The 21,338-nt window shown below is 49.6% G+C and overlaps 1 protein-coding gene across 1 annotated transcript in view; it reads right to left on the bottom strand.

Annotated features, from left to right (window-relative positions):
• Positions 1 to 231: 231 nt before the first annotated feature.
• The window catches only part of XPNPEP2 (X-prolyl aminopeptidase 2), a 35,620-nt gene continuing 14,513 nt past the window's right edge, over positions 232 to 21,338 (bottom strand). Inside the window, exons 8-21 of the mRNA XM_075539111.1 lie at positions 17,999 to 18,100; positions 17,325 to 17,406; positions 16,931 to 17,126; positions 16,206 to 16,295; positions 14,613 to 14,722; positions 13,457 to 13,534; positions 12,340 to 12,411; positions 10,055 to 10,115; positions 8,144 to 8,213; positions 7,524 to 7,628; positions 7,099 to 7,158; positions 6,520 to 6,596; positions 937 to 1,026; positions 232 to 426 (exon numbers count right to left, since the gene is read on the bottom strand). Of these exons, the coding sequence (XP_075395226.1) occupies positions 232 to 426; positions 937 to 1,026; positions 6,520 to 6,596; positions 7,099 to 7,158; positions 7,524 to 7,628; positions 8,144 to 8,213; positions 10,055 to 10,115; positions 12,340 to 12,411; positions 13,457 to 13,534; positions 14,613 to 14,722; positions 16,206 to 16,295; positions 16,931 to 17,126; positions 17,325 to 17,406; positions 17,999 to 18,100 (1,388 nt within the window). The remainder of the gene's footprint in view (positions 427 to 936; positions 1,027 to 6,519; positions 6,597 to 7,098; positions 7,159 to 7,523; positions 7,629 to 8,143; positions 8,214 to 10,054; positions 10,116 to 12,339; positions 12,412 to 13,456; positions 13,535 to 14,612; positions 14,723 to 16,205; positions 16,296 to 16,930; positions 17,127 to 17,324; positions 17,407 to 17,998; positions 18,101 to 21,338) is intronic.

Here is a 21,338-nt window from a genome sequence, read left to right as displayed (position 1 = left end):
TAGCAGCCTCTGCCAGGTGGGGTCGACTGGACTTATGGGAAAGGAGGGAATTCCTTGGCTCTATGGTTGGGAGCTGAGTATGTGCGTGGTCCTGGAGGAGGAAGCTGAGAGCAAAAGTCACCAGGCAATGGGCTGACAGTGGGGGGTTTGGGTGGTGCTTGGGATGCAGGGTGAAGAGAGCTGAGCCTCACATCTAGGTGGAGGAGGCATCAGTAGGGGCGTCTGGAGCTTCTAGACACTCCAGCTGAGGATGGCAAGAGTGGAGGCTGCTAGCGTGGTGGCCAGGGGGGCAGTGCTTGTGGCCCTGGAGTCCAGAGGCTCTGTGTGCCGCTGTAGCCACGCCCATTCCTCCAGCAGCTGGTGACGGCGCAGCTCTGGACCCACCTTCTCACGAATGGTCCTGTAGTAGCCATTCAGATACTGAAGCTGCAAAGGATGGGAGGGCTGAGCTGCCAAGCAGTTCCCTGCTGCCTGCCTTGGCCCAGCTACCTATAGGTCCCCAGTCATTGTCAACCATAGGCATTCTCCAGGGCATTCCACCGCAGGCCCCACCGTGGCGATGTATGTCACAATGACTCTCTTGGTGGGGATGGGGGCGTGGCAGGTGCTGGAGGACTGGATTTCAGGCCCAGGAGCGAGTCTGTAGGGCAAGTATTCCTATCCCCATTTTACAGAAGAGGGGACTGAGATCCAGTGAGAAAGGCCTGGTAGTGGCAGAGTCCCAAGATAGGTGACCCCGGCTAAGATTCCTCAGCAGTTGGGCCCACTGGGCTGGCTGGAGAGTTCTGGAAACTCTAGGGTCTCTTATGAGGTGGGAGCAATACCCTGTGTATGTCTACAGGCGCCACAAGTGTGGGCCCTCCTGGGAAAGGGGAGAAATGGGGGACCCTAAGGTGGGGATGGGGAGGGTGAATTCACCAAGGAGAAAGCACTCACCTGCTCCGGGGACAACAGGCTGACATCGATGAGGTTCCGGTCATAGGGTACCAAGGACACCATTTCAAAGGTCAAGTAGGTTCCTGGGTACTGAGACCCCCACAGGGAACGGGAAGTGGGGTAGTGGAAAGTGAGGGAGAAGGAGGAGTAAGGCTGCTGTGAAGGAGGGAGGAACCTACCTACTCCTTGTCAATCTTGAAGACTTAACCCCTTGGTCTGCCACTTAGCAGCCCCCCACCATCAGCACTCCCCACTGGAATCCTGAAAGCTTGACTTCACTCGGTTGTTTTCAAAGCAACTGAGGGTGGGGATCGGGGACTGGTCCATGGGCAGATTCTTAGACAAGATCTGGGAACCTATGTTGACATCATTGGAAGAGAAGTGCTGGTGGCTGTTTTATATCCGTCTTTTCTTCAGTCCCTGGGTGGTGCAAGCAGTTAGCTTGCTCCCGTGCTTAAACAAAAGGTTCGAGGTTCGAGACCACCCAGAAGTGATTCAAAAGAAAGGCTTGGTATGCTTCTGGAAAATCAGCCACTGACAACCCAATGGAATGCAGTTCGTCTCTGGCACACACAGGATTGCCTTGAGTTGGACTGGTTTTATGTTATTTCTACCTACCTACTTACCTACCTAAGGAGCCTGGTGGTATAGTGGATTAGGCATTGGGCTGCTAAGTGCAAGTTTGGCAGCTCAAACTTACCAGCCGCTCCATGGGATAAGATGAGGCTTTCTGCTCCCATAAAGCTTTATAGCTTTGTAAACCCACAGAAGCACTTCTATTCTGCCCAACAGGGAGCCAGAATCAACTTGATGGCAGTGGATTTTTCAACTGATCTGTCTATCTGTCTATCTATCTATCTATCTATCTATCTATGTATCTATCTATCTATCTATCTATCTTCTGTCTATCAAGCCTGTGTGTAAAGAAGAAAAATTTCCATCTCCTAGAGAACTCTCACATGTACGTGCTCAGAAATCTCCAACAATACAGGAAGATGCACAAGGAAAATGGAAAGCCTCCTCCCTGCTTGGGTTTCCTTCCTGACAAACATTTTAGGGCATGGATAGCATATATATCCCTATATATTTGAAAATTTGCACAAAGTAGATTATACCGTCTACTTTTCCTGCCCTGCTCCCTCCCCACTGCACCTAAATAAACTTAAGAGAAGGTTCCCTCTTCATTGTAGCCCAGGCAGATCTCCTGCATTGTTTCTAAGATTCCAGAGGGTGTGGGTGTATCTTCATGTCTTTAATCAGTGATGGATATTTAGGCTGTTGCTGGGTTTTAAGTATTACCATCAATGCTACAACCAATATTAGTGTACAGGCCTCCTGGTGAACTTTGGAAATGAGAGCCATTAGGTTTAGATCTGGCAGATGGATTACAGATGCAAAACATGCAGGCTTTTTTCATAGGTGTTTTGACAGGTAGTGCCAAACTACCTGCACTCCAGACAGGCTACACTCATTTATTTTCTCCCCAAGAGGGTATGTGAAAGTTGAACATTGACTAAGGAAGACTGAAGAAAAATCAATGCCTTTCAATTATAGTGTTGACAGAGAATATTGAAAGTACTGCCAGAAGGACAAACAAATCTGTCTTGGAAGAGGTACAGCCAGATGCTCCTTAGAAGCAAGGGTGTTGAGACTCTGTCTCACATACTTTGGACATGTTATCAGGCGAGACCCATCTCTTGAGAAGGACATCATGCCTGGTAAAGTAGAGGGGCAGAGAAAAAGAGGAAGGCCCTCAACGAAATGGATTGACACAGTCCCTGCAACAATGGGCTTAGGTATAACAATGATTGTGAGGATGGCGAAGGACTGGGCAGTGTTTCATCCTGTAAATATATAGGATTGCTATGAATTGGAATGTAGCAGTATATTGACAGGGAGCTACCAGAAATTCAGGCTGGGTTCGGAAGAGGATGTGGAGCAAAGGATGTCATTACTGATGTCAGATGGATCTTGGCCCAAAGCAGCGCATAAAAGAAAGATATTTACTTGTGATTCTTTGACTATAACCTTGAGAAGAATGGGAATTCTCCAACAATACACTGAGCTCATGCGGAACTTGTACATGCATCAAGAGGCCATTCGTTGTGCAAACAGAATAAGGGCATACTGCATGGTTTAAACTCCAGAAAGAGGTGTGCCAGGGTCATATCCTTCCACCATACTTGTTCAATATGTATGAGTAGAAAATAAACGGAGAAGGTGGATTATATGAACAAAAATGAGGCATCAGGATATGGAAGGCTAATTGACAACCTGCAGTGTGCAGATGATGAAGCGATCTTGTTTGTTGAAACTCAGGAGGACTTGAAGCACTTGCTGGTGAAGATCAAGGATTGTAGCCTTCGGTGTGGATTACAGCTCCATGTAAGGAAGGCCCAAATCCTCACAGCTGGACCAATAGCTAACATCATGGTAAATGGAAAAAAATTGAAGCGGTCAAAGATTTTTGCCTTGTTTGAATCCACAAGCAATGCTCATGGAAGCAGCAGTCAAGCGATCAAAAGATGTATTGCATTGGGTCAATCTGCTGCACAAGAACGCTGTAGAGTGTTGAAGAGCAAGGATGTTACTTTGAGGACTAAGATGCACCTGACCCAAGACATGGATTTTTCTATTGCCTCATATGCATGTGACAGACATGGAATGAGGAAGGACACTCAAGGATCGATGTCATTGAATTAGGGTGCTGGTGAAAGTAACATGGGCAGCCAAAAGAACAAACAAATCTGTCTTGGAAGAAGGACAGCCAGAGAGCTCCTTGGAGGCGAGGATGGCAAGACTTCGTGGCACATACTTTGGACGTGTTATCAACAGAGATAAGTCCCTGGAGAAGGACTTCATGTTAGGAAAGTACAGATGTGGCAAATGAGAGGAAGGCCTTTGATGAGATGATGAATTGACACAGTGGCTCAGGCATAGGAACACTTGTGAGGATGGCGAAGTTTTCATTCTGTTCGGCATAGGGTCACTATGGGTGGGAGATGACTCGATGGCCCCTAACAACAACAACAACATGAGTTGGAACCAACTTGATGGCACCTAACAACAACAACAAGAGGGTTGTCTCCTCACATGCTCATCATCCCTGGGTATCATCAAATCTTTACTTTTTGCTTATTGGCTAGGTGATACTTGGTGATCTCTTGTTGACTTGTAGCTCTTTCTTCAAGAATTAATGTGACAGCATTTCATTTTAATGGACTCTTCACATTGACCCTTCAGTGAATTGCCTCTTCATGTACGTTGCCCATCTCCCCCCCCCTCATTTTTGTCTTCTTGATTTGCTAAAGCTCACGGTCAAGTCAAGAGAATTGAACCTTTCTCTGTCACAGGTACAGCATTTGGCAGGCATCCTTTCACTCATGTATGGTGGTTCTTGTTTTGATTTTTTTATACAGAAAGTTCCTCTTTAATCTTTCCCTTTCTGGCTTCTGAGTCTTAGATAATAAATGAATTAATAGAAGTTTTCGTCTACATCTTGAGGGTTTCATTGCTTACTTTTAAACGTTTGACACATCTGGACATTTACTTTGGTGTAAAAGTGAGGACATTCTACTTAATCCCTGACCCCATTCAATGATTAGCCAATTGTCTTCTCCCCACTTATTTACTGGCCAGTCCTTCACTAGTGTGTTGAGATACTAGCTTTATTATAAACCATGTTTCTAGTTAGTTTACGGAAACCAGAGGGTCTATTTCTAGATCAACTACTAGGTTCCACTGTAATCTCTACTTCATCTTCAGCACCATGCTGTTTTAGTTACAACAGTTTCATCATGTGTATTAATATCTGACAAGGCTACTTCCCTCTTTTTATTTTTATTTCTCAGAATTTTCCTAGCAGCCTAGGCATTTGGGCATGCTTATTATTATGATTATTTTACAAATAAACTTTCATGTCATTTTATGGAGTTACAAACATGTTCAGTTAGCACTCAAATTGAGGTGGCCTTGAATGTACAGATTAAGTCACGGAGAAATGACACTTTTGCCATATTGAAGCTTCCTTATCAAATAACACCATTTACTTAAATCTTTTTTACGTCCCACAGTAGAGATTTCCATCAAGGAAATCCTCTTAAGTTTATATCTAGGTATTTCATCATGCTGTTTGCTATTGTACCGAATCTTTGTTTCTTTTCTTTCTTTTTTTCCAAATCATTTTATTAGGAGTTAATCCAGGCATCATACCATTCCATAGTTTAATCATATCAAGCAGCTTTATACAATTCTTACCCAAATCAGTTTCAAAGTATTTTCTTCCATCTTGAACTCCTTGCTATCAACCCCCCACCGTGCCTCACAGCAACCTTACTGTACTTGTTGTCTAACACACTCCCTTGCTGACTACTATGTGCACTGAAGACCAGCGATTGAGGACAAGCCAAGCCCACGTCCACTGCCATCAAGTCGATTCCAAAACACAGTGACCCTATTTTTTCATACAGAAAGTTCCTCTTTAATCTTTCCCTTTCTGACTCCTGAGTCTTAGATGAGAAATGAATTAATAGAAGCTTTAATAGACGGCAAAGTAGAACTGTTCCCTGGGGTTTCCTAGACTGCAAATCATTATGAGCGCAGATAGCTTTATCATTCTCCCTCGAAGTGGCTCGTGGGTTTGAACTGTCGACCTTGTGGTTAGCAGTCACACGCTGAACCCACAGGGCCCCCAAGGATCTTTATGCTCTATGCCAGGAATCTTTATTCCCTTGGTCCAGAGTAGGGCTTTGGCACTGGCATAAAAGTAAATACCGTACACACTCGAATATAAGCCGCCCCGAGTATAAGCCGAGGCCCCTAATTATTACCTGGGAAACCAGAAAAACTGATTGACTCGAGTATAAACCTAGGGTGGAAAATGCAGGATGTGAATTAACACAGAGACCAGAGGGGAGAGACGTTGCGCAGCCACAGACACATCCTTACCAGTTGTAAGTGAATCACTACTGGTGCTTCTGCGGATTGGAGCCACCCACGTCAAAGGACGGCTCTGATTGGTTAGATGTGAATAAACAAACATTCACAGTCCTGCAGTGTCAGCGGGGCTTTGAAAGAACAGCGGAGGAATGGCAATTACCCGAGAGATGTTACACCTCGCTGGGGTACCACTGACCCGTCTATAAGCCAGACCCTAGTTTTTCAGCACTCGGATTATACATGAGTATATACGGTACATAAAATACAGCTTCCCAGATGATTCTAATGTGCAGAGATTTCGAGAAACTGATTTTGTGAAGTCCTACAGAGCTACAAAAAACCCACTGCCACCGAGTTCATTCTGACTCAGAGTGACCTTATAGGAGAGGGTAAAGTTGCTTCAGAGGACTTTGGGGTCTGTACTCCTTTCTGGGAGCAGAAAACTTCATCTTTATCCCCCAGAGGAACTTGGTGGGGTTGAGCCTACAACGTTCTGGTTCTCAGGCCACTGTGTAACCAGCAGGGCTACAGAGCTAAGGAAGATTCCCAAGAAATGTATGCTCACACCGGAAATGACCTTCCTATGACCCTTCCCACGCCCCTTCCATGCAGCTCCCAGATGGCACCACTTCAGCGGCACCTTACCTTGGTCTTTGCTTCTACCACAAGGACTACATCTTCAAGACGGATCCCAAACTCCCCGTCCTGATAGTAGCCAGGTTCTGGGAGACACAGAGATGCTGGTAGCTTTAAAAAGAAGGACGGCCAAACCCCAGGCTTCCTGTTCCTATTGATGAACTGCTGAAGGGTCTGCCTTGCTGCTGACTCTGGCAGACCCTTCAGTTGGATGATGCTCATTGGCTCAGCAGACATAGGTCTCAGCTCTCCCACAGGAACACTCTTGACTCAGCTTTCCTCCCCTGAAGCCCCATGGGGAAGACCTAAGAACCCATTGGAACTCTAGAGATTGCGGACTTCAGAGTTGGAAGGTATAGGCAGGAACCCACTCCCAAGGGCAAAAAGCGGGTATGGGCTGAAGGGGCTTGGGCTAGAAGTGGGATGGTGGGGGACTATTTTGGACTGGGAAGAGCGGTGGCAGTGAGAAGGTGAGAAGTGATCGTCGTGGGCCTGGTGCATGCCCTGAACGTTGTCCCACCCAAAACTACAATCTTGAGCCAGCCCGGGTCTGGGCTGGGGTGTGTGTGGAGAGCCCCGGAGCCTTACCGATGGAAGTGAACATGCCCTTGGCCATGGCAATGTTGTTGGACTGGAATCCCACTGGCCCTGTGAGGGGAGATTGAGGAATGGTGTTGGCTTTCCTGCACGTGCCAGCTTGGAGGAAGAGCAGGTCATTGGGGCTCCCTAGACATCCCTTTCTCCGTCACGTTATCATTTCCCTGGAGCCGACATAGACCAGGCTGACTCTGGTTCTGAGCTTTCGGGGCTCAGTCAGCTACTGGGCCTTGGCTGGGCATGCCTCTCTCTGGCACCCTCCTGGATGCCAAGAAGGCAAGAGGCATGACAGACTCACTCACCCTGTGAGTGCCTCTGGGGGGCTTGGTCATTCTCATACCTGTGAAATGCCCTCCCTCCTTCCCAGCAGCACAGCCCCCAGGAGTGACCCCGGGGGGTGAGGAGGAGACACCTACACTCGTGCACACACAGGAAGTTGCCGATGCCATGGCCGGTCCCATGGCCATAATTGAGGCCCACATCCCACAAGGCTTTGCGGGCAAATGCCTCCATCACTCGCCCTGGAAGAGAGACAGCGGCCAGTCACTCTGCGGGGTTACCTTCCCGGGATGGTGGCTGGGGAGATAAGCCTGAGGGAGGCAGGGAAGTGGGCAGTCGCATTTGGTGGGGTTGGGGAGGAGTAAACCCACACCGCCGCCCACACTGGCTTTTCTATTTGTGCTCCACACTAGACCTGTCCCCCCCCCCCCAATTTTTGGCACATCATATCTTGTACCCATTCCCTGGACTTCTGACTCAATTACATTTTCTCCCCATCTGTCAAGACTCAGCACTGCCCTTGACACCTGCTTCTTCCCAGCATCCTCCCTTGACTGCTTGCTCCTCCTACCCCTGAGCTACTTCATGGGCTAGGAGGCAGTTCAAAGGCTGGCTCTGCCAAGCTAACCCTTGGTGTGACCTGGAGCAAGTCACTCTCTCTGTGCTGGAGTGCTGGCCTCCTCTGCATAAGGGGTGGGAATCCTGCTAGAGTTGGTGGGGTGGGGTGAGGGGGTCCCATCTGCTTTCCCAAACCCACCTGAGGTGGCTGCAGGAAAGATGAGTCTGGACAGGTCAATGTTTCCCATGAGTACTCGGGTGTATGCTTCCTGAAGGTGAGAGAAAGAGGTCATGTGGCAGGCAAGAGTCGAAGCACTGTGACCTGTGTGTGTGTGGGCCCAGATGTCTGTCTGTGTGGGCATGGGGGGAGGGGGAGGTGCTCCCACGTGATCAGCCACGTCCTGGGAAATGGCCAAAGGCAGCTGATGGGGACCTTCCCAAAGTGGGTGCTGTGGACGGTCTATCAGGGTGATTCTAATGCATGTAGGAGAAGCATGTAGGGGTTTGGGAATCAGACTTGGCCAATCATCAGCTTGGAGACTCAGGGTGGCTAGTTTTAACCTCTCTGTGCCTCCGTTTCCTTACTGGAAGTGGGATGGTCATGGGACCGAGTTCAAGGGGTGGTTGGTGAGATCTGATAGAGTAAAGCATGCTGGGTGCCTCAGTCAGAGCTGGGCCGGCACCCTGATGATGGTGACTGTCCTTTCTTTTTTGGAAGCCCTGGCCTTTGGTCTGGGGTGAGCCAGTCCCTCTCCATTGGGCTGTTGTCGGTGGAAAGGGGAAGGAGCGAGGCCGACATTGGACGGCCAGCTCTTCCTGGTCACTCCCTGGGGTCATGTGGAGAAGGGGCAGTAGGCAGTGGGCTCAGACTGAACAGCATTGGGGTTTCTTTGTTTTCAGAACAATGTTTGGCCCACAGACAATCTCTGCTCGCTGGATGCATAGACATAGTCCCTGCCTTCTCACCAAAAATCAACCAACACAAACCCACGGCCGTCAAGTGGCACGTGAACTCTGACTCATGGCATCCTCATGAGTGACAAACCAGAGCCGTCCCATGGGTCACTTGAGGACTTAGTCACGCCTAGTCTAGGCCACGGCATGTCCAGTCGCCGCTTATGCATGTGACAGTTGGACATTGAGTAAGGAAGACCGAAGAATGGATGCAGTTCAATTATGGTGCTGGCAAAAGATATTCAAAGTGCCACGGACTGCCACAAGAACAAGCAAATCGGTCTTGGAAGAAGTATAGCCAGGGTGTTCCTGAGAGGCAAGGATGGCAAGACTTCACCTCACATCCTCTGGACATGTTGTCAGGAGAGACCAGTCCCCAGAGAAGGCCACCCTGCTTGGTAAAGTCACGGGGCAGTGACACAGAGGAAGGCCCTGGAGGAGAGGAATGGACACACTGGCTGCAACAATGGGCTCAGTTGCAGGAATAACTGTGAATACGGTGCAGGGCCAGGTGGTGTTTCGCTCTGCTGTACAGAGTGGCTACAAGTCGGAAATGACTTGGTTGGCACCTACCAACAGTAGCAACATAAGGTTTTCTTGGCTGTCGTCTTTATGAAAATGAACCACCAAGCTGCTTTGTAAGCTGGGCAGGCTTACAAACTGCCAACCTTTCTGTTTGTGCCACCCAGGGACCTGCCCACCCGTCCCCAGATGGTCCCTATGATGTCCCAACAATGTCCAGCCTCTGTCTCAGCCCTTCCCACCCATGAGCCTTTGCTGCTATAGTTTCTCCTCGTCCCTCCTCCCTGCTGGACTGCTGCGCTCTCCCTTTGCCCCTTGAGCACCAAGCAGAGGGCCGGGCCCACAGACAACACCAAACACAGATGTGTTCATGGATTTCTTGAAGCCGGGCCCAGGTACTGTCAGTGACCAGAATGGTTTTGGGGAAAGTTCCAGAAGGGCTGGAGTTTCTGGCACTTGAGGTTAGATGTGAGTCAGAATAGACTCAATGGCAACTCAGAACGACACATAGACACACACCACCTACAGCAACGGGCCTCTCTGGGCATCTGTTCTCACCTGTGTATGATGAAAGGGATTTGGCTCTGGGGGTGAGGTGAGTGGGGGCAAGTAAAGTCCAGAGTGCAAGGCTTACCTTTTGGAAAGCAGAGGGGGTACCCCAGTGGACCGTTCTGGTGATATCCGTGGTTCCGTCCCTGTGGAGAAGCAACGTCGCCATGTGCAGTTCTAAGGAATACTTGGGGTATAGAACGAGCTGTGGAGCCGGGTCAGGGCTTGGGAGGGACCCTGTCTGACAATTGGATTCCTTCCACACCTACCCACCCCCTGGTCCCCTGTCTTAGCTGTTTGCTCAACCCAGGTGTCCTATGATCAGGCTGGTTCTTTAAAAAAGGCTTCTTGGCACAGCTTCCTGGGGACGCAGGAGCGACTTGTCCCCTTTGGGCAGAGGGGAAGTAGGCCCAGAGAGCAGACAATATCCTAACACTCCTCCTCATTTGGATGGTCATTTACCACTTTGAGAGCCGCACGTTCACAGCCCATCGGGGGGAGTGCAGCAGATGGGGCCTCGTGAATCCTGTTTCTTTTAGATAGATAGGTAGGTAGGTAGGTAGATAGATAGATAGATAGATGTCGATATTTTATGTCAATCATTTTATTGGGGCTTGGCCAGACACTGTGAGCAGAAGCCAAAAGGTCTGACTCTTCAGCACCACAGTGGCTGGCGAAAGGGTGAGGGAGAGATGGCCTCAGGGCCCTGGCTCCTCCCAGGGAGCAGGTCACAGGATAGGGCGGGGGCCTTCTTGAGAAGGAGAGAAGAGGAAGTGAGGTGGCCATTTCCCTGGCCTCACCCTGCCCTGTCCACGCCCCAGATCCAGCAATGGCCCCACAAGTTCACTTCCCCTTTGTATATTGGCCTGCTCCATCCCACAGGGCCAAAGCGGTGGCAGCGAAGGCTGCTGTGAGTCCTGTCACCCATTGCCTTCACGGTGTCCACGTGCCTTATAGTGGCCTTGGAGTCCATGCCAACTCTTGGCCACCTCTGGGGTGTCAGAGTAGGACTGTAACCCACTGGGTTTCCCAGGGCCGCCTTTTCAGAAGTGGACCCTGAACCAACCTCACGAGGCGTTTCTTCAGGAGACATGTTAACCACTCAGGGATTCATTCCACAGAGTAAAACTCATCAAACCAAACCCATTGCCACTGGAATTGATTCTGACTCATAGTGACTACACGATAGAGAAGAACTATCTCATGGGGTTTCTGAGACTTTAAATTATTACCGAAGCCAACTACCTCATGTTCCTTACATTGCATGGCCAGTGGGTTTGAACCACTCTCCTCATAGTCAGCAGCCCAATATTGAACCCAAGGCACCACCCACTGCCTTGGACAGATTTGGACTCCTACGGCCCTAGGCAGGGTTCACGAGGCTGTAAATCTTTATGGGAGCAGACAGCCTCAACTTCCTCCAGTAGAAGGGCTGGTGGATTTGAACCATCCACCTTGCTGTTAGCAGCCCAGCACTTACCGGATAGTGCCACCAGGCTGGGAACGTGTCCAAACTACTGCTAACTGCTTCATTACTTCAGTGACCTCTGTTCCTCTCTCGCCCCAAGCTTCCTATGGAACACTTGCTTCAGACAATAAGGGACAATCTTTCAGATCAGCACAGCTCCTGCGTGAATGGTTGCTCACACATTTGTAAGGAATGAGGTTAGCGTGTCTGGCGAGGTGGGCACGTACAAGTATTTAGGTTGTGCACGGTACAAGGGCAACTCAGATAAGGTGGGGGGAGAGGGATCGCCATTCATCTCAAGGTTATATTAACTAATTTCCAGGGATTATGGAGTCCTGGTGCGGGGAGAGAGCCCTCCTTCGTAACCGTGCCCTTAGACATGCACATTCTCAAAGAGTATGTACACATATCTGCTCACCAAACCAATGCCAAGTTCACGGCCATCAAGTGGATGCCCACTCCTGGTGACTCTACAGCACAGGGTAGAATTGCCCCTGTGGGTTTCTGAGACTGCAACTCTTTGTAGGAGTTTTCTCCCTCTGAGTGGCTGGCAGCTTTGAACTGCTAACCTTGCAGATTGCAGCCCAACTTGTAACCACTATGCTACCAGAGCTCCCAAACCAAACCTACTGCCATCAAGTGGATTCCAACTCCTGGGACTTGAATCACTCCCCTTTGGGACAGCACCCAAGCACTGAGCCCTGGGTGTCACCCCAAGCCTATGAGGGGAAGGCTGCTCAGAGCCCATTCCATCTAGCCCTTGCCTTACTCAGCAGAGGCCCCTGTGACTTGGGTAGGGGGATCTTGAGCAAGTTCTTGGGCTTTCTTGGCCCCGCCAGGTGGGCTTGGCACCCAGGATGCCTTAGCTGGCATAGCTGGGCTGGGGGTGGGGGAGCACGTACCAGTATTGCCCCCCAGAATCCACCAAGTACATCTCATCCAAGGACAGCTTGCGGTGCACCTCCTTGGTGGGGCTGGAGAGGAGAGAGAAGGCTGAGATGGGAAGAGCCTTCACCTGCCCCTGGTCTGGGTAAGTAAGGGGTCTTGAGTGAGTGCAGAGGAGCCTCCCTGCCCCCTAGGTCTTCTTGGGAAGTCAGTGTCTCCCAGAGGGCTCTGTGAGGGTACCCAGCTTCTATTGCTAAGGTCCTCCGTTCATGTCCATTGTTGGGCACTTTACAGAGTAAGGCCTAGGTTCCTGGAGTGGGGAGAGAGAGGGATGTGCCCGGGATGCCTGAGTCAGGAAACCCCATAGAGACCACCAGGGCTGACATTTCCTTTGAAACATAAGGAGAGAGGCCTACAGAGCCAATGGGGCATGGGTCACACCCTGAGTTAGTACAGTGATGGAGTGGGGACCTAGTTACCAGTTCTAGAGGCTCAGACCAGTTCTTTTTCTAGAACTTCCTGTTGGCTCCTTCTGAGAGTAGGAAGGCTCTGGGGGGGGGGGGGTGAGGCTGGGGAGCTGAGTTGGTGGGTGGAAAAGTACTGAGGTGAAAGGACTGGGGCAGACAGAGCAGTGGAGAGAATTCTGGGCCCCGCGTGGCCATCCCTTGGGGGAGCTGACCTCTCCCTGCTGTATCCAGATATCTGATCAGCAGTTTGCACCTGCCTCCACCTCCCCATCCTCCTTTCATCAGACCTGCAGATGTTGGTTTTCTATGAGGCCAAACATGTGACTAGGGTATATCTTGGGCAGTATGGATGGTCCGGGCTGAGTGAACAAGCCTTTCCCAATGGCTGATCGGGAACTCAGCTAACAGGATGCTGAAGAAAACTGTCAGACTACATCCTCACTTCCCTTCTACATCCTTCAGCACCAAGGGCACACAGAGTTCCAAGTTCTTGGCAGGGCAGACAGCTCAGATCTTTGTATTTCAGAGAGACTTTCCACCCCAAACTGAGGGGCCCCTAGCCCCCACAGTATGAAAGGTTTCAAGCCGGAAGAGGCCCAAGAGCATTTCCTTCCCCGACCAGGAGCCCCTTTACCATGCCCGAGGACACTTCTTTCCCCTGCAGTACCTGTAGTGGGCCAGCGCAGCATTCAGGCCACTAGCCGAGATGGTTTCAAAGCTGGGTCCTGAAGAGAACTCTTCTTTTCTGGAAGGCCCGAGGCAGGAGTAAGGAAAAGTCAGTGTGGGCCCAGGTGATGTTTGGGCCCCAGGTTTCTAACCAGAGTATAGGAAGTTGACAGCTGCCTCCACCAGGCTGACTCCCTTCACCTCCATTTGACCAAGGCCTCCATATCCCACAGATAGTTACTGGGTAAGCAAGAGTGAAGAACCGAGAACACCCTGAACCCTGGAGCAGCTCCCTGCACCTTAAGCCTGCAGACTTCATGCAGCCTGGGCAAGTAGGTCCTCTCCCCAACTTCACATTGCTGTTCTGAGGCAGGATGGGCCCTAACAAACCCTGAGCCCGCATTCCCCCCAAAGAGCGAGCTCATGTATAAAAGTGGTCACTAGAGGGTGCTGTTGGGTTGTAGCCTTGCAAGTGATTTTCTTTGAGGGGCTGTGACTGGAATTGACTAAACAGTAGTGGATTGGGGTTTGGAGAAATGCTATCCAACCCCACCCCCACCCCGCCAGTTCCGCCACTACCCAAGATCTTGTCACTCTTTGTTCTGAAACCCAAATCAATATGACTCTTGGTGACCCAATAGGGCAGGGCAGACCCGCCCCTGTGAGTTTCCATGACTTTTAACTCTTTATGGGAGCAAAGAGCCTCATTTTTCCTCTGAGGACAAGAGTTGGTGGTTTCAAATTGTTGACCTCGCAGGGTAGGGTATGCGGGTGTGTGTGTGGGGGGGGTGGCTATTAACAGCCCATCGTGTAAGCATTATGTCACCAGTGCTCCCTATTCTTTGTTCCAGAGCCCCCCCCCATCCCCGAATACATATTTTAAAACCAAACACAACCAATTCCTCTTCCTTCTCCTGTCCTCCACCCCCAATACAAAACAAAACCTCTGTGTTGGTCAAACTGATTCTAATGCCTGGCAACCCAGATGAGTGTCAACACAAGAGCTTTCATTGACTGCATTTTTAAGAAGTCAATCGCCAGGCCTTTTTTCTGAGGTGCCTCTGGGTGGAGTGAGCCAGTTCAGGAATATGCACCACCCAGGGACTTCTCTCCCTGCTCCCTCCCCTACATTCAAAGAGTAGCGGGTAGTACTTCACCCTCTGAGCTCATCCACAAACTTCGCCCCAGAGTATTCTGTGACTGTGCCTTTGGGTACATTCTTCTCCAGCCAGACCAAGTACTGGATGACTACCACGGCATCTCGAACCTGGAGGAGGGGAAACAGAGAAGCCGGCTGAGGTGTGGGCTCAGCCTCGGGGATCGCGGAGGATTGAGATCTGGGACCTGGAGCTCTCAAACCGGGACGGTTGACTGTCTGTTGGTTGACATTAACTAAGGGAATGAGCCTTAATGCTTCCCCTCAGGCTTAGAGGGTTGTAGTTGTGTTTCCAAACCCGCACTTATCCCAGTGGTTCTCTATCTTCCTAATGCCCTGTAAGACAGTTCCTCATGTGGTGGTGACCCCCTAACCACAACATTATTTTCATTGTGACTTCATCACTGTCATTTTGTTACTGTGATGAATTGGGCAACCCCTGTGAAAGGGTCATTTGAGCCCTCAAAGGGGTCGCGACCCACAGCTTGAGAACCACTGCCTTATTCTGCAGAGTGACTGACTGCAGTGTTGAGGAAGAAAGGAGACTCTGCCTGCTGTTTGCGTGACAATCCTCCAGCCAGAAGAGCATGGGGGTGGAGGAGGTGCTGGATGGGTAATTGAAGAAGAAACTAGGTTGACTATGAATTGATGGTGGACTACCACGTTGAATCTGGGTGGTGGGTACCTGGGCATTTACAATGTGAATTGTGTCTATTTTCTTAAGTGTTTTAAACTTTTTCTATAAGGTTTTAAACAGGAGGTGACTTATTCTGGTTTCTAAATGAGTCTCTGGGTAGTGCCAACTGTTAAGTGCTTGGCAGCCAGCTGATGGGTTGTGGTTTGAACCCACCCAGAAATGCCTGGTGATCGGTTTCTGTAAAGATTGAAAAAGAAAGAAAACAAATAAACAAACTCACTGCCATCAAGTTGAATTCAACTCCTAGCAACCCTATAGGACATGGTAGACCTGCCCCTGTGGGTTTCTGAGGCTGTGCATTTTCCTAGGAGTAGAAAGCCAGATCTTTCTCTCGTAGAGCAATTGGTGGTTTCGAACTGCTGACCTTGTGGGTTAAAGCCCAGTGCGGAACCCATAAGCCCCTAGGGCTCCTGGAAAAACCCATGGAAAAGTTCTACTCAGAAACACAAGGGGTTGCCATAAATTGGAGTGGACTTGAGGGCAGAAAACAACAACAATCCTGATTTTCACAGAAATATCAAAATGTGCCAGCCAGTCTCCCAGGGCAGTGGGATGAGGAAGTCATCACAGTGAGGGGATCAAGGAATTTAACTCATGAAAGGCACGTGGTGCTACTCAGACACTCTTTGTCTATCAGGCCTCCCAACAGCCCTGTGCTATAGAGTCAGGTGATGACCCCCATTGTAGAGAAGAGTTCCCTGTGGCTGGACTGGCTCTGTAGTGGGTGAAGCGGGACTTTTAACTCCCTGAAGCTGTCTTGCACTGTGAATAAGCGGAGAGCTGGAGTTTGTGGTCAGCTTTTTGTTTCATGACCACTCTTGTTTGGGCTGTTCGGGGAGGGTTTCCTCTTTCACCCAGCAGCTTGGGGGCTCCGCGGGACTCTGCACATGGACTTACGTGGCTGGCCTTGAGGAGAGCTTGCTCCTTGCTGTTTTTCACCGCCTTGGTCATCATCACTGGGGAGTAGGTGTCTGCCACGAGTTTCTCCTGTCAGGGGCCGAGAGGAGGGAGATGAAGAGAAGGCACGGGAGTGTGCTCTTGGGCATGTCCCCGTCAAGGGGAACCCAGCCGGCCATTCCTAGAGTGCCAATGGCCTCTCCTCCCGTGCTTTCTGGTTCTGTGGGGGCTCTGCCGGGTCCCAGGCAGGCCTCCAGGGAGGTTTCCTTGATTGCTGTTGCTGCTTGGCGACTCAATCCTTGCCCTTGGATCCCACTAGCTGTATGGGGATGGAGCCTTCCCTTGGGCTACGGGCTGCTCTGACCATGCCACTATACCAGCTCTTTTCAAGCTCCACAGAGCCACTCCTATAAAGTGGCTCTTATTGCCATTTTATGGATGAAGAAATCAAGGCCCAGCTGGCTAAATCTTCTGTCCAAGGTCATGGCACAGCCATTTGGGGGGGTCGGGGTGGGGGCAGACGGGCTGATTCCAAAGTCTCCCCATGGAGGCTTGCCCTAGGCAACCTGCCAGCTACCTCTTTGTGTATCCACAAGTCTGCTAGCCTTTCTTTTGTCTCTTGTCCATGGAGCCTAGAAGGGACCTCGCTGCACAGTAGTTGACTGATCATATGGCCACGAGGGTCTGGCCCCACTTCCAGGCTGGCAGGAGTGCCTGGCACTGACCTGGGGTATCACTTCATAGAGCCCGTAAGTGGTATAACTGGTCCCAATCCATATCCTCACGCTTCCTGATACATAGGACTGGATACTGTTGCGAACTTGGCTGTAGTCCTCGATTTGTACGCACATGGCCCCAGTGCAACTGGCGTTCAGGTACTTCAGCGTGTCAGCATTAAAGCGACTCTTATTTGCAAATAACCTAGGGAAGGGAGGGAGGGAAGAGTGGGAAGATCCTGAGGACCTGTACGGTTCACACGAGGAGTCCAGTCCCCTAGTTGCTGCAGGCACTGAGCTCAGGGGCAGCCTGAGGCTACAGAGGAGGGAGGGGAGGTAGCAGGGCAGCGAGGAGGCAGGGTTTGAAGGACGTCCCTGGCAGCAGGCCAGGGGAGAGTCATACCTGATGCTGGAGTCCGTGAGTAGCACATAAGAATAAAAGAAGGGGTTGTAGGGGATGTCGCTGCTGCGCAGGTTGAAGAGCCCTGGGGAGGAGGGTGGATAGGAGGTGAGAGGTCAATCTACCCGAGCCTGCATTCCCAAGCCCTTCCTTCCTGGTCCCACCCAGCATTCTATGTCCTGCCCTCCCCCATCCTCCACTCCCGCCCCCCCCCCCCACCCGGAGTGTTTCTCGATCTGATCTCTTTGGGGTCTTTGGTTAGTTGGTGAGAGCTATGTACAATGTCCCTCAGCAAAAGGCAAATACCCGGCCAGCAGGCTGGTCCCACACAGTCTCAAGGGGTTCTTAGAGTTCCCCAAACCCAGCCATGGGGGCCAGGCAAGAAGCAGCCCTGTGCCAGGCTGGGACAGAGTAGGGACACTTGAGACAGAGGCCAGGCTGTTGGGAGGTATCTGCAGGTCCCCTCACCCTTCATGAGAGGAAGCATTTGGCCACCAGTCTATGCTCTGGTGGCCCCGGGAACAGCCCCAGCATGCCCTGTCACTTCCTTATTCTGCACACAGACCCCTTTACCTTCTGAGTTCCCTCAGGCCATAGCCCAGGTGCTCTCTGGAATGTGCTGCCACAGGACTGCTTCACGAGGAGGGGCCCACCCATACCCAGAAATCCAGACTCACAGGCTGTCTCGTCAAGCGCGGACAGAAGGACGGCTGTCGGGGCCCTGCGATGCTTCTGCATCTGACTTCGGATGCCAGAGATCTTCTCCTGCCAGGTGCTCCCTAGAAGCAAGCGTGCTCGGAGACCAAGGTGGCCACACCCCCTCCACCCCTTCCCTTTGACACTGTGCAAAGGGCAGCTCCTTTGTTGTTGTTGTTGTTGTTGTTGTCCTTGCTAGCTGCCACCAAGCCAATTCCACCTCAAGGCGACCCAATGTGTTACAGAGTAGCACAGTTGCTCAGTACTCCGAGTGGGTTCAAACCACCCACCTTTCGCCTAGGAGGCCTCCCTGACAGCAGAACTCTTTCTTCAAACAAACTTTTGCTTGTGTGGTTGTGAAGGACGGAGACTCTACAGCCAGACGGGGTTCCAGTCCGGGCTCCTCTGTCAGCACTAGCTGAGTAGCTGGGGACCAGCTACTTAACTTTGCTGTGGCTCACGTTACCCCTTCCTTTAGTGTACGTCCTATTTATTTGTGAGTGGTGCACCTAGGTAGAAATCCTACAGGTACAGAAGAGCTGCACAGGAAAAGGAAACGAAACAAAGTCCTTCTTCCTTGACCTCAAGGCGGCCTGCCCTCTCTGCAAAGACCGCCAACATTTCCGGGTCTGATTCCACCTCTCAAGGTTCTTTAATGCACTTCGAAGCAAATGCATTGCATACAGAGGGGCTTTGAAAAGTTTGTAGAAAATGGAACCAAAAAAATAATGGAATTTATTCAAAAACTTTTGAAGGCCCCTCGTATTTTCTTTTCTTTCTTTTTATAAATAAATCATTTTACTGGGGGCTCTTACAGCTCTTATCACAATCCATGCATCCACTTTTTCCCAAGTACATTTGAACATATGTTGCTGTCATCACTTAAATAATATTTTCTAGGGCAGGGAATGTACAGATGTGCTTTATACAATTGATGTATGTATATGCATGGATTGTGATAACAGTTGTATGAGCCCCTAATAAAATGTTTAAAAATATATGTATATATTTTCTTTCTGTTTGAGCCCTAGGTATCAGCTCCTCCTTTGTTTCCCTCCCTTCCCCACCCTCATACCCTCATGGACCCCTCATAAATTATTATTATTTTCATATCTTACACTACCCACTCTCTCCCTTCATTTATGTTATTGTTGTTCGTCCCCCTGGAGATGGGGGGGGAGTGTACATCATTGTAATTGGTTCCCAGTTTCTCCCCCTTCTCAGGCCCCTCATATTTTCTTAGCCCCCATCTCCTGTGGTTTTTATTGTGGTAAAATACATTTAACATTAATTTTGCCATTTGAAGTGTACAGCTAATCAGTACTCATTATATCCCCAATGTTGTGTAAATAATTTGTGTCTCTTTTTCTGAAAATGAAGATAGATTATAATACTAATATTACCTCAGTGAGGGGACCCTGGTGACACAGAGGGTTAAGCATCAGGCTGCTAACCACAAGGTCAGCAGTTCAAACCTAAAGGTGAGGCTTTCTAATCCCGTGAAGATTTAGAGTCTGGAAATCCCACAGGGGAGGTTCTATTCTGTCCTTGGAGGTCGCTGTGAGTCAGAATTGACTCAGTGGCAGTGAGAGGGAGCTTTATCCCCTCTCTCAGATTGTTCTGGGGATCAAATGCAATCATATTTGTAAAGCAGGTAGAATGTTACCTTGCACGTGTCGTTGTGGTTAACTGCCATCGAGTCTGTTATGTGTGTGCAGTGTGGGACTGCTCCATAGGGTTGATGCAACTGTTTCTTTATCTGGTGGTGGTGGTTATGAGTGTACACAGCAGGACAGACATGAATTCTGCAACTTCTACACGTGTTGTGCCATCGCTCTCCCTCTTCTCTATTATCATGTGCGCACTGCCCCCCGAGGTTTCCCATCTAACTCTTGGAGTTGTTGCTGTCAATATTATTCTGGAGAGAGAGTTCTTAAAAGAACATAATGTTCCAGACAGACATTCTTTACTACTTAAGCTAAAGCACCATTTGATTTTAGGAAGACTTCAGGGGGATATTTTTGGTTAAGATTTAAAGGGCATCTCAGGGCAATAGTCCCAGCTGTTTTTCCACCTTTCATGGAAGAACAGAGAGTCTGGATTCCCTGAGAATTTAACGTTCCATTCTGCATTTACCCCTCTTTGATCAGGATTCTTCTGTAGAATCTTTGATCAAAATATTTGGTATGAGGGGAGCGGGGAGGGAGCGCTAGAACAGATTGTGGTTGCATAACTCATCTTAGAGGAGAGGTGATGCCCTCAAATTGATGTGGAGGTGATTGTACAATTCTCCTTGATATGAGTAAATGATTGAACTCTTGAGTTATAGCATACGTGTTACTTGCCAATAAAACCATTGAATATATATATATATATATATATATATTTTTTTTTTTTTTCAGTTCTCACAGCAACTCATGTCTGCTCGTGCAGTTTTTAAGACTGTAACTTTCCAAAGTGCTGCTGAGTGGGTTTGCACGGCTAACCTTTCAGCTAATAGTTGAGTATTTAACCATTTCAATCTCCCTGACTCCTGGGTATAGAGTAGTTTGCTATAATCTTTTTGATCAATAAAAAAATAGCACTTTGAACAGACATCAGGAAGGCACTTTAAATTCAAGGCAAAAGAATAGGCTTGAGATCATGGTTAAGCCTCTTCCCAGCAGCAAGTCCGTTGTTTTCATCCTTATACCATTTTGCAGATATGAAGCGGAGGGTTCGGAGAGGTCAAGTGACTTGCAATGTGTGTAAATAGGCTCCTCTTGAGCATGATGGGTTAAGTGTTGGGCTGCTAACTACAATGTTGGCGGTTCAAATTCACCAGCTGCCCCGCAGGAGGAAGCTGCAGCTATATGCTTCTGAAAGATTCTTAGTCTTGGAAACTCCGTATAGGGTCACTCGCTAAGAGTTGGAATTGAATCGATGGCAGTGGGATTTTTGCTTTTATGGTTTGGGGTTAGGCACGGCTTGGGGATTTGCTGGAGGAGGTCATAGGCGTTAAGGGTCCTAGTTGATCCTCCCTAGTGGCATAGTGGGTTACATGTAGGGCTGCTAATCACAAGGTCAGCAGTTCAAAACTACTAGTCAGCTCTTCAAGAGAAAGACAAGGCTTTCTATTCTTGTACACAGTTACAGCTACAGAAACCCATAGGGGCAATTCTACCTTGTCCTTATAGGATCACTATGAGTTGGAATTGACTTGATGGCAGTAGGTCTTAGAGTTGGTTACCCCTCCCCCAAATCAGTTGCCTCCTGGTTAATTCAGACTCACGGTGACCCCACGTGTGTCAGGGCAGAACAGTGCTTCATACGGTTTTCAAT

The sequence above is a fragment of the Tenrec ecaudatus genome, chromosome X (genome assembly GCF_050624435.1).
Source record: "Tenrec ecaudatus isolate mTenEca1 chromosome X, mTenEca1.hap1, whole genome shotgun sequence".
NCBI classification, from domain to species: domain Eukaryota; kingdom Metazoa; phylum Chordata; class Mammalia; order Afrosoricida; family Tenrecidae; genus Tenrec; species Tenrec ecaudatus.
This window is presented reverse-complemented; position numbering and strand designations above follow the sequence as displayed.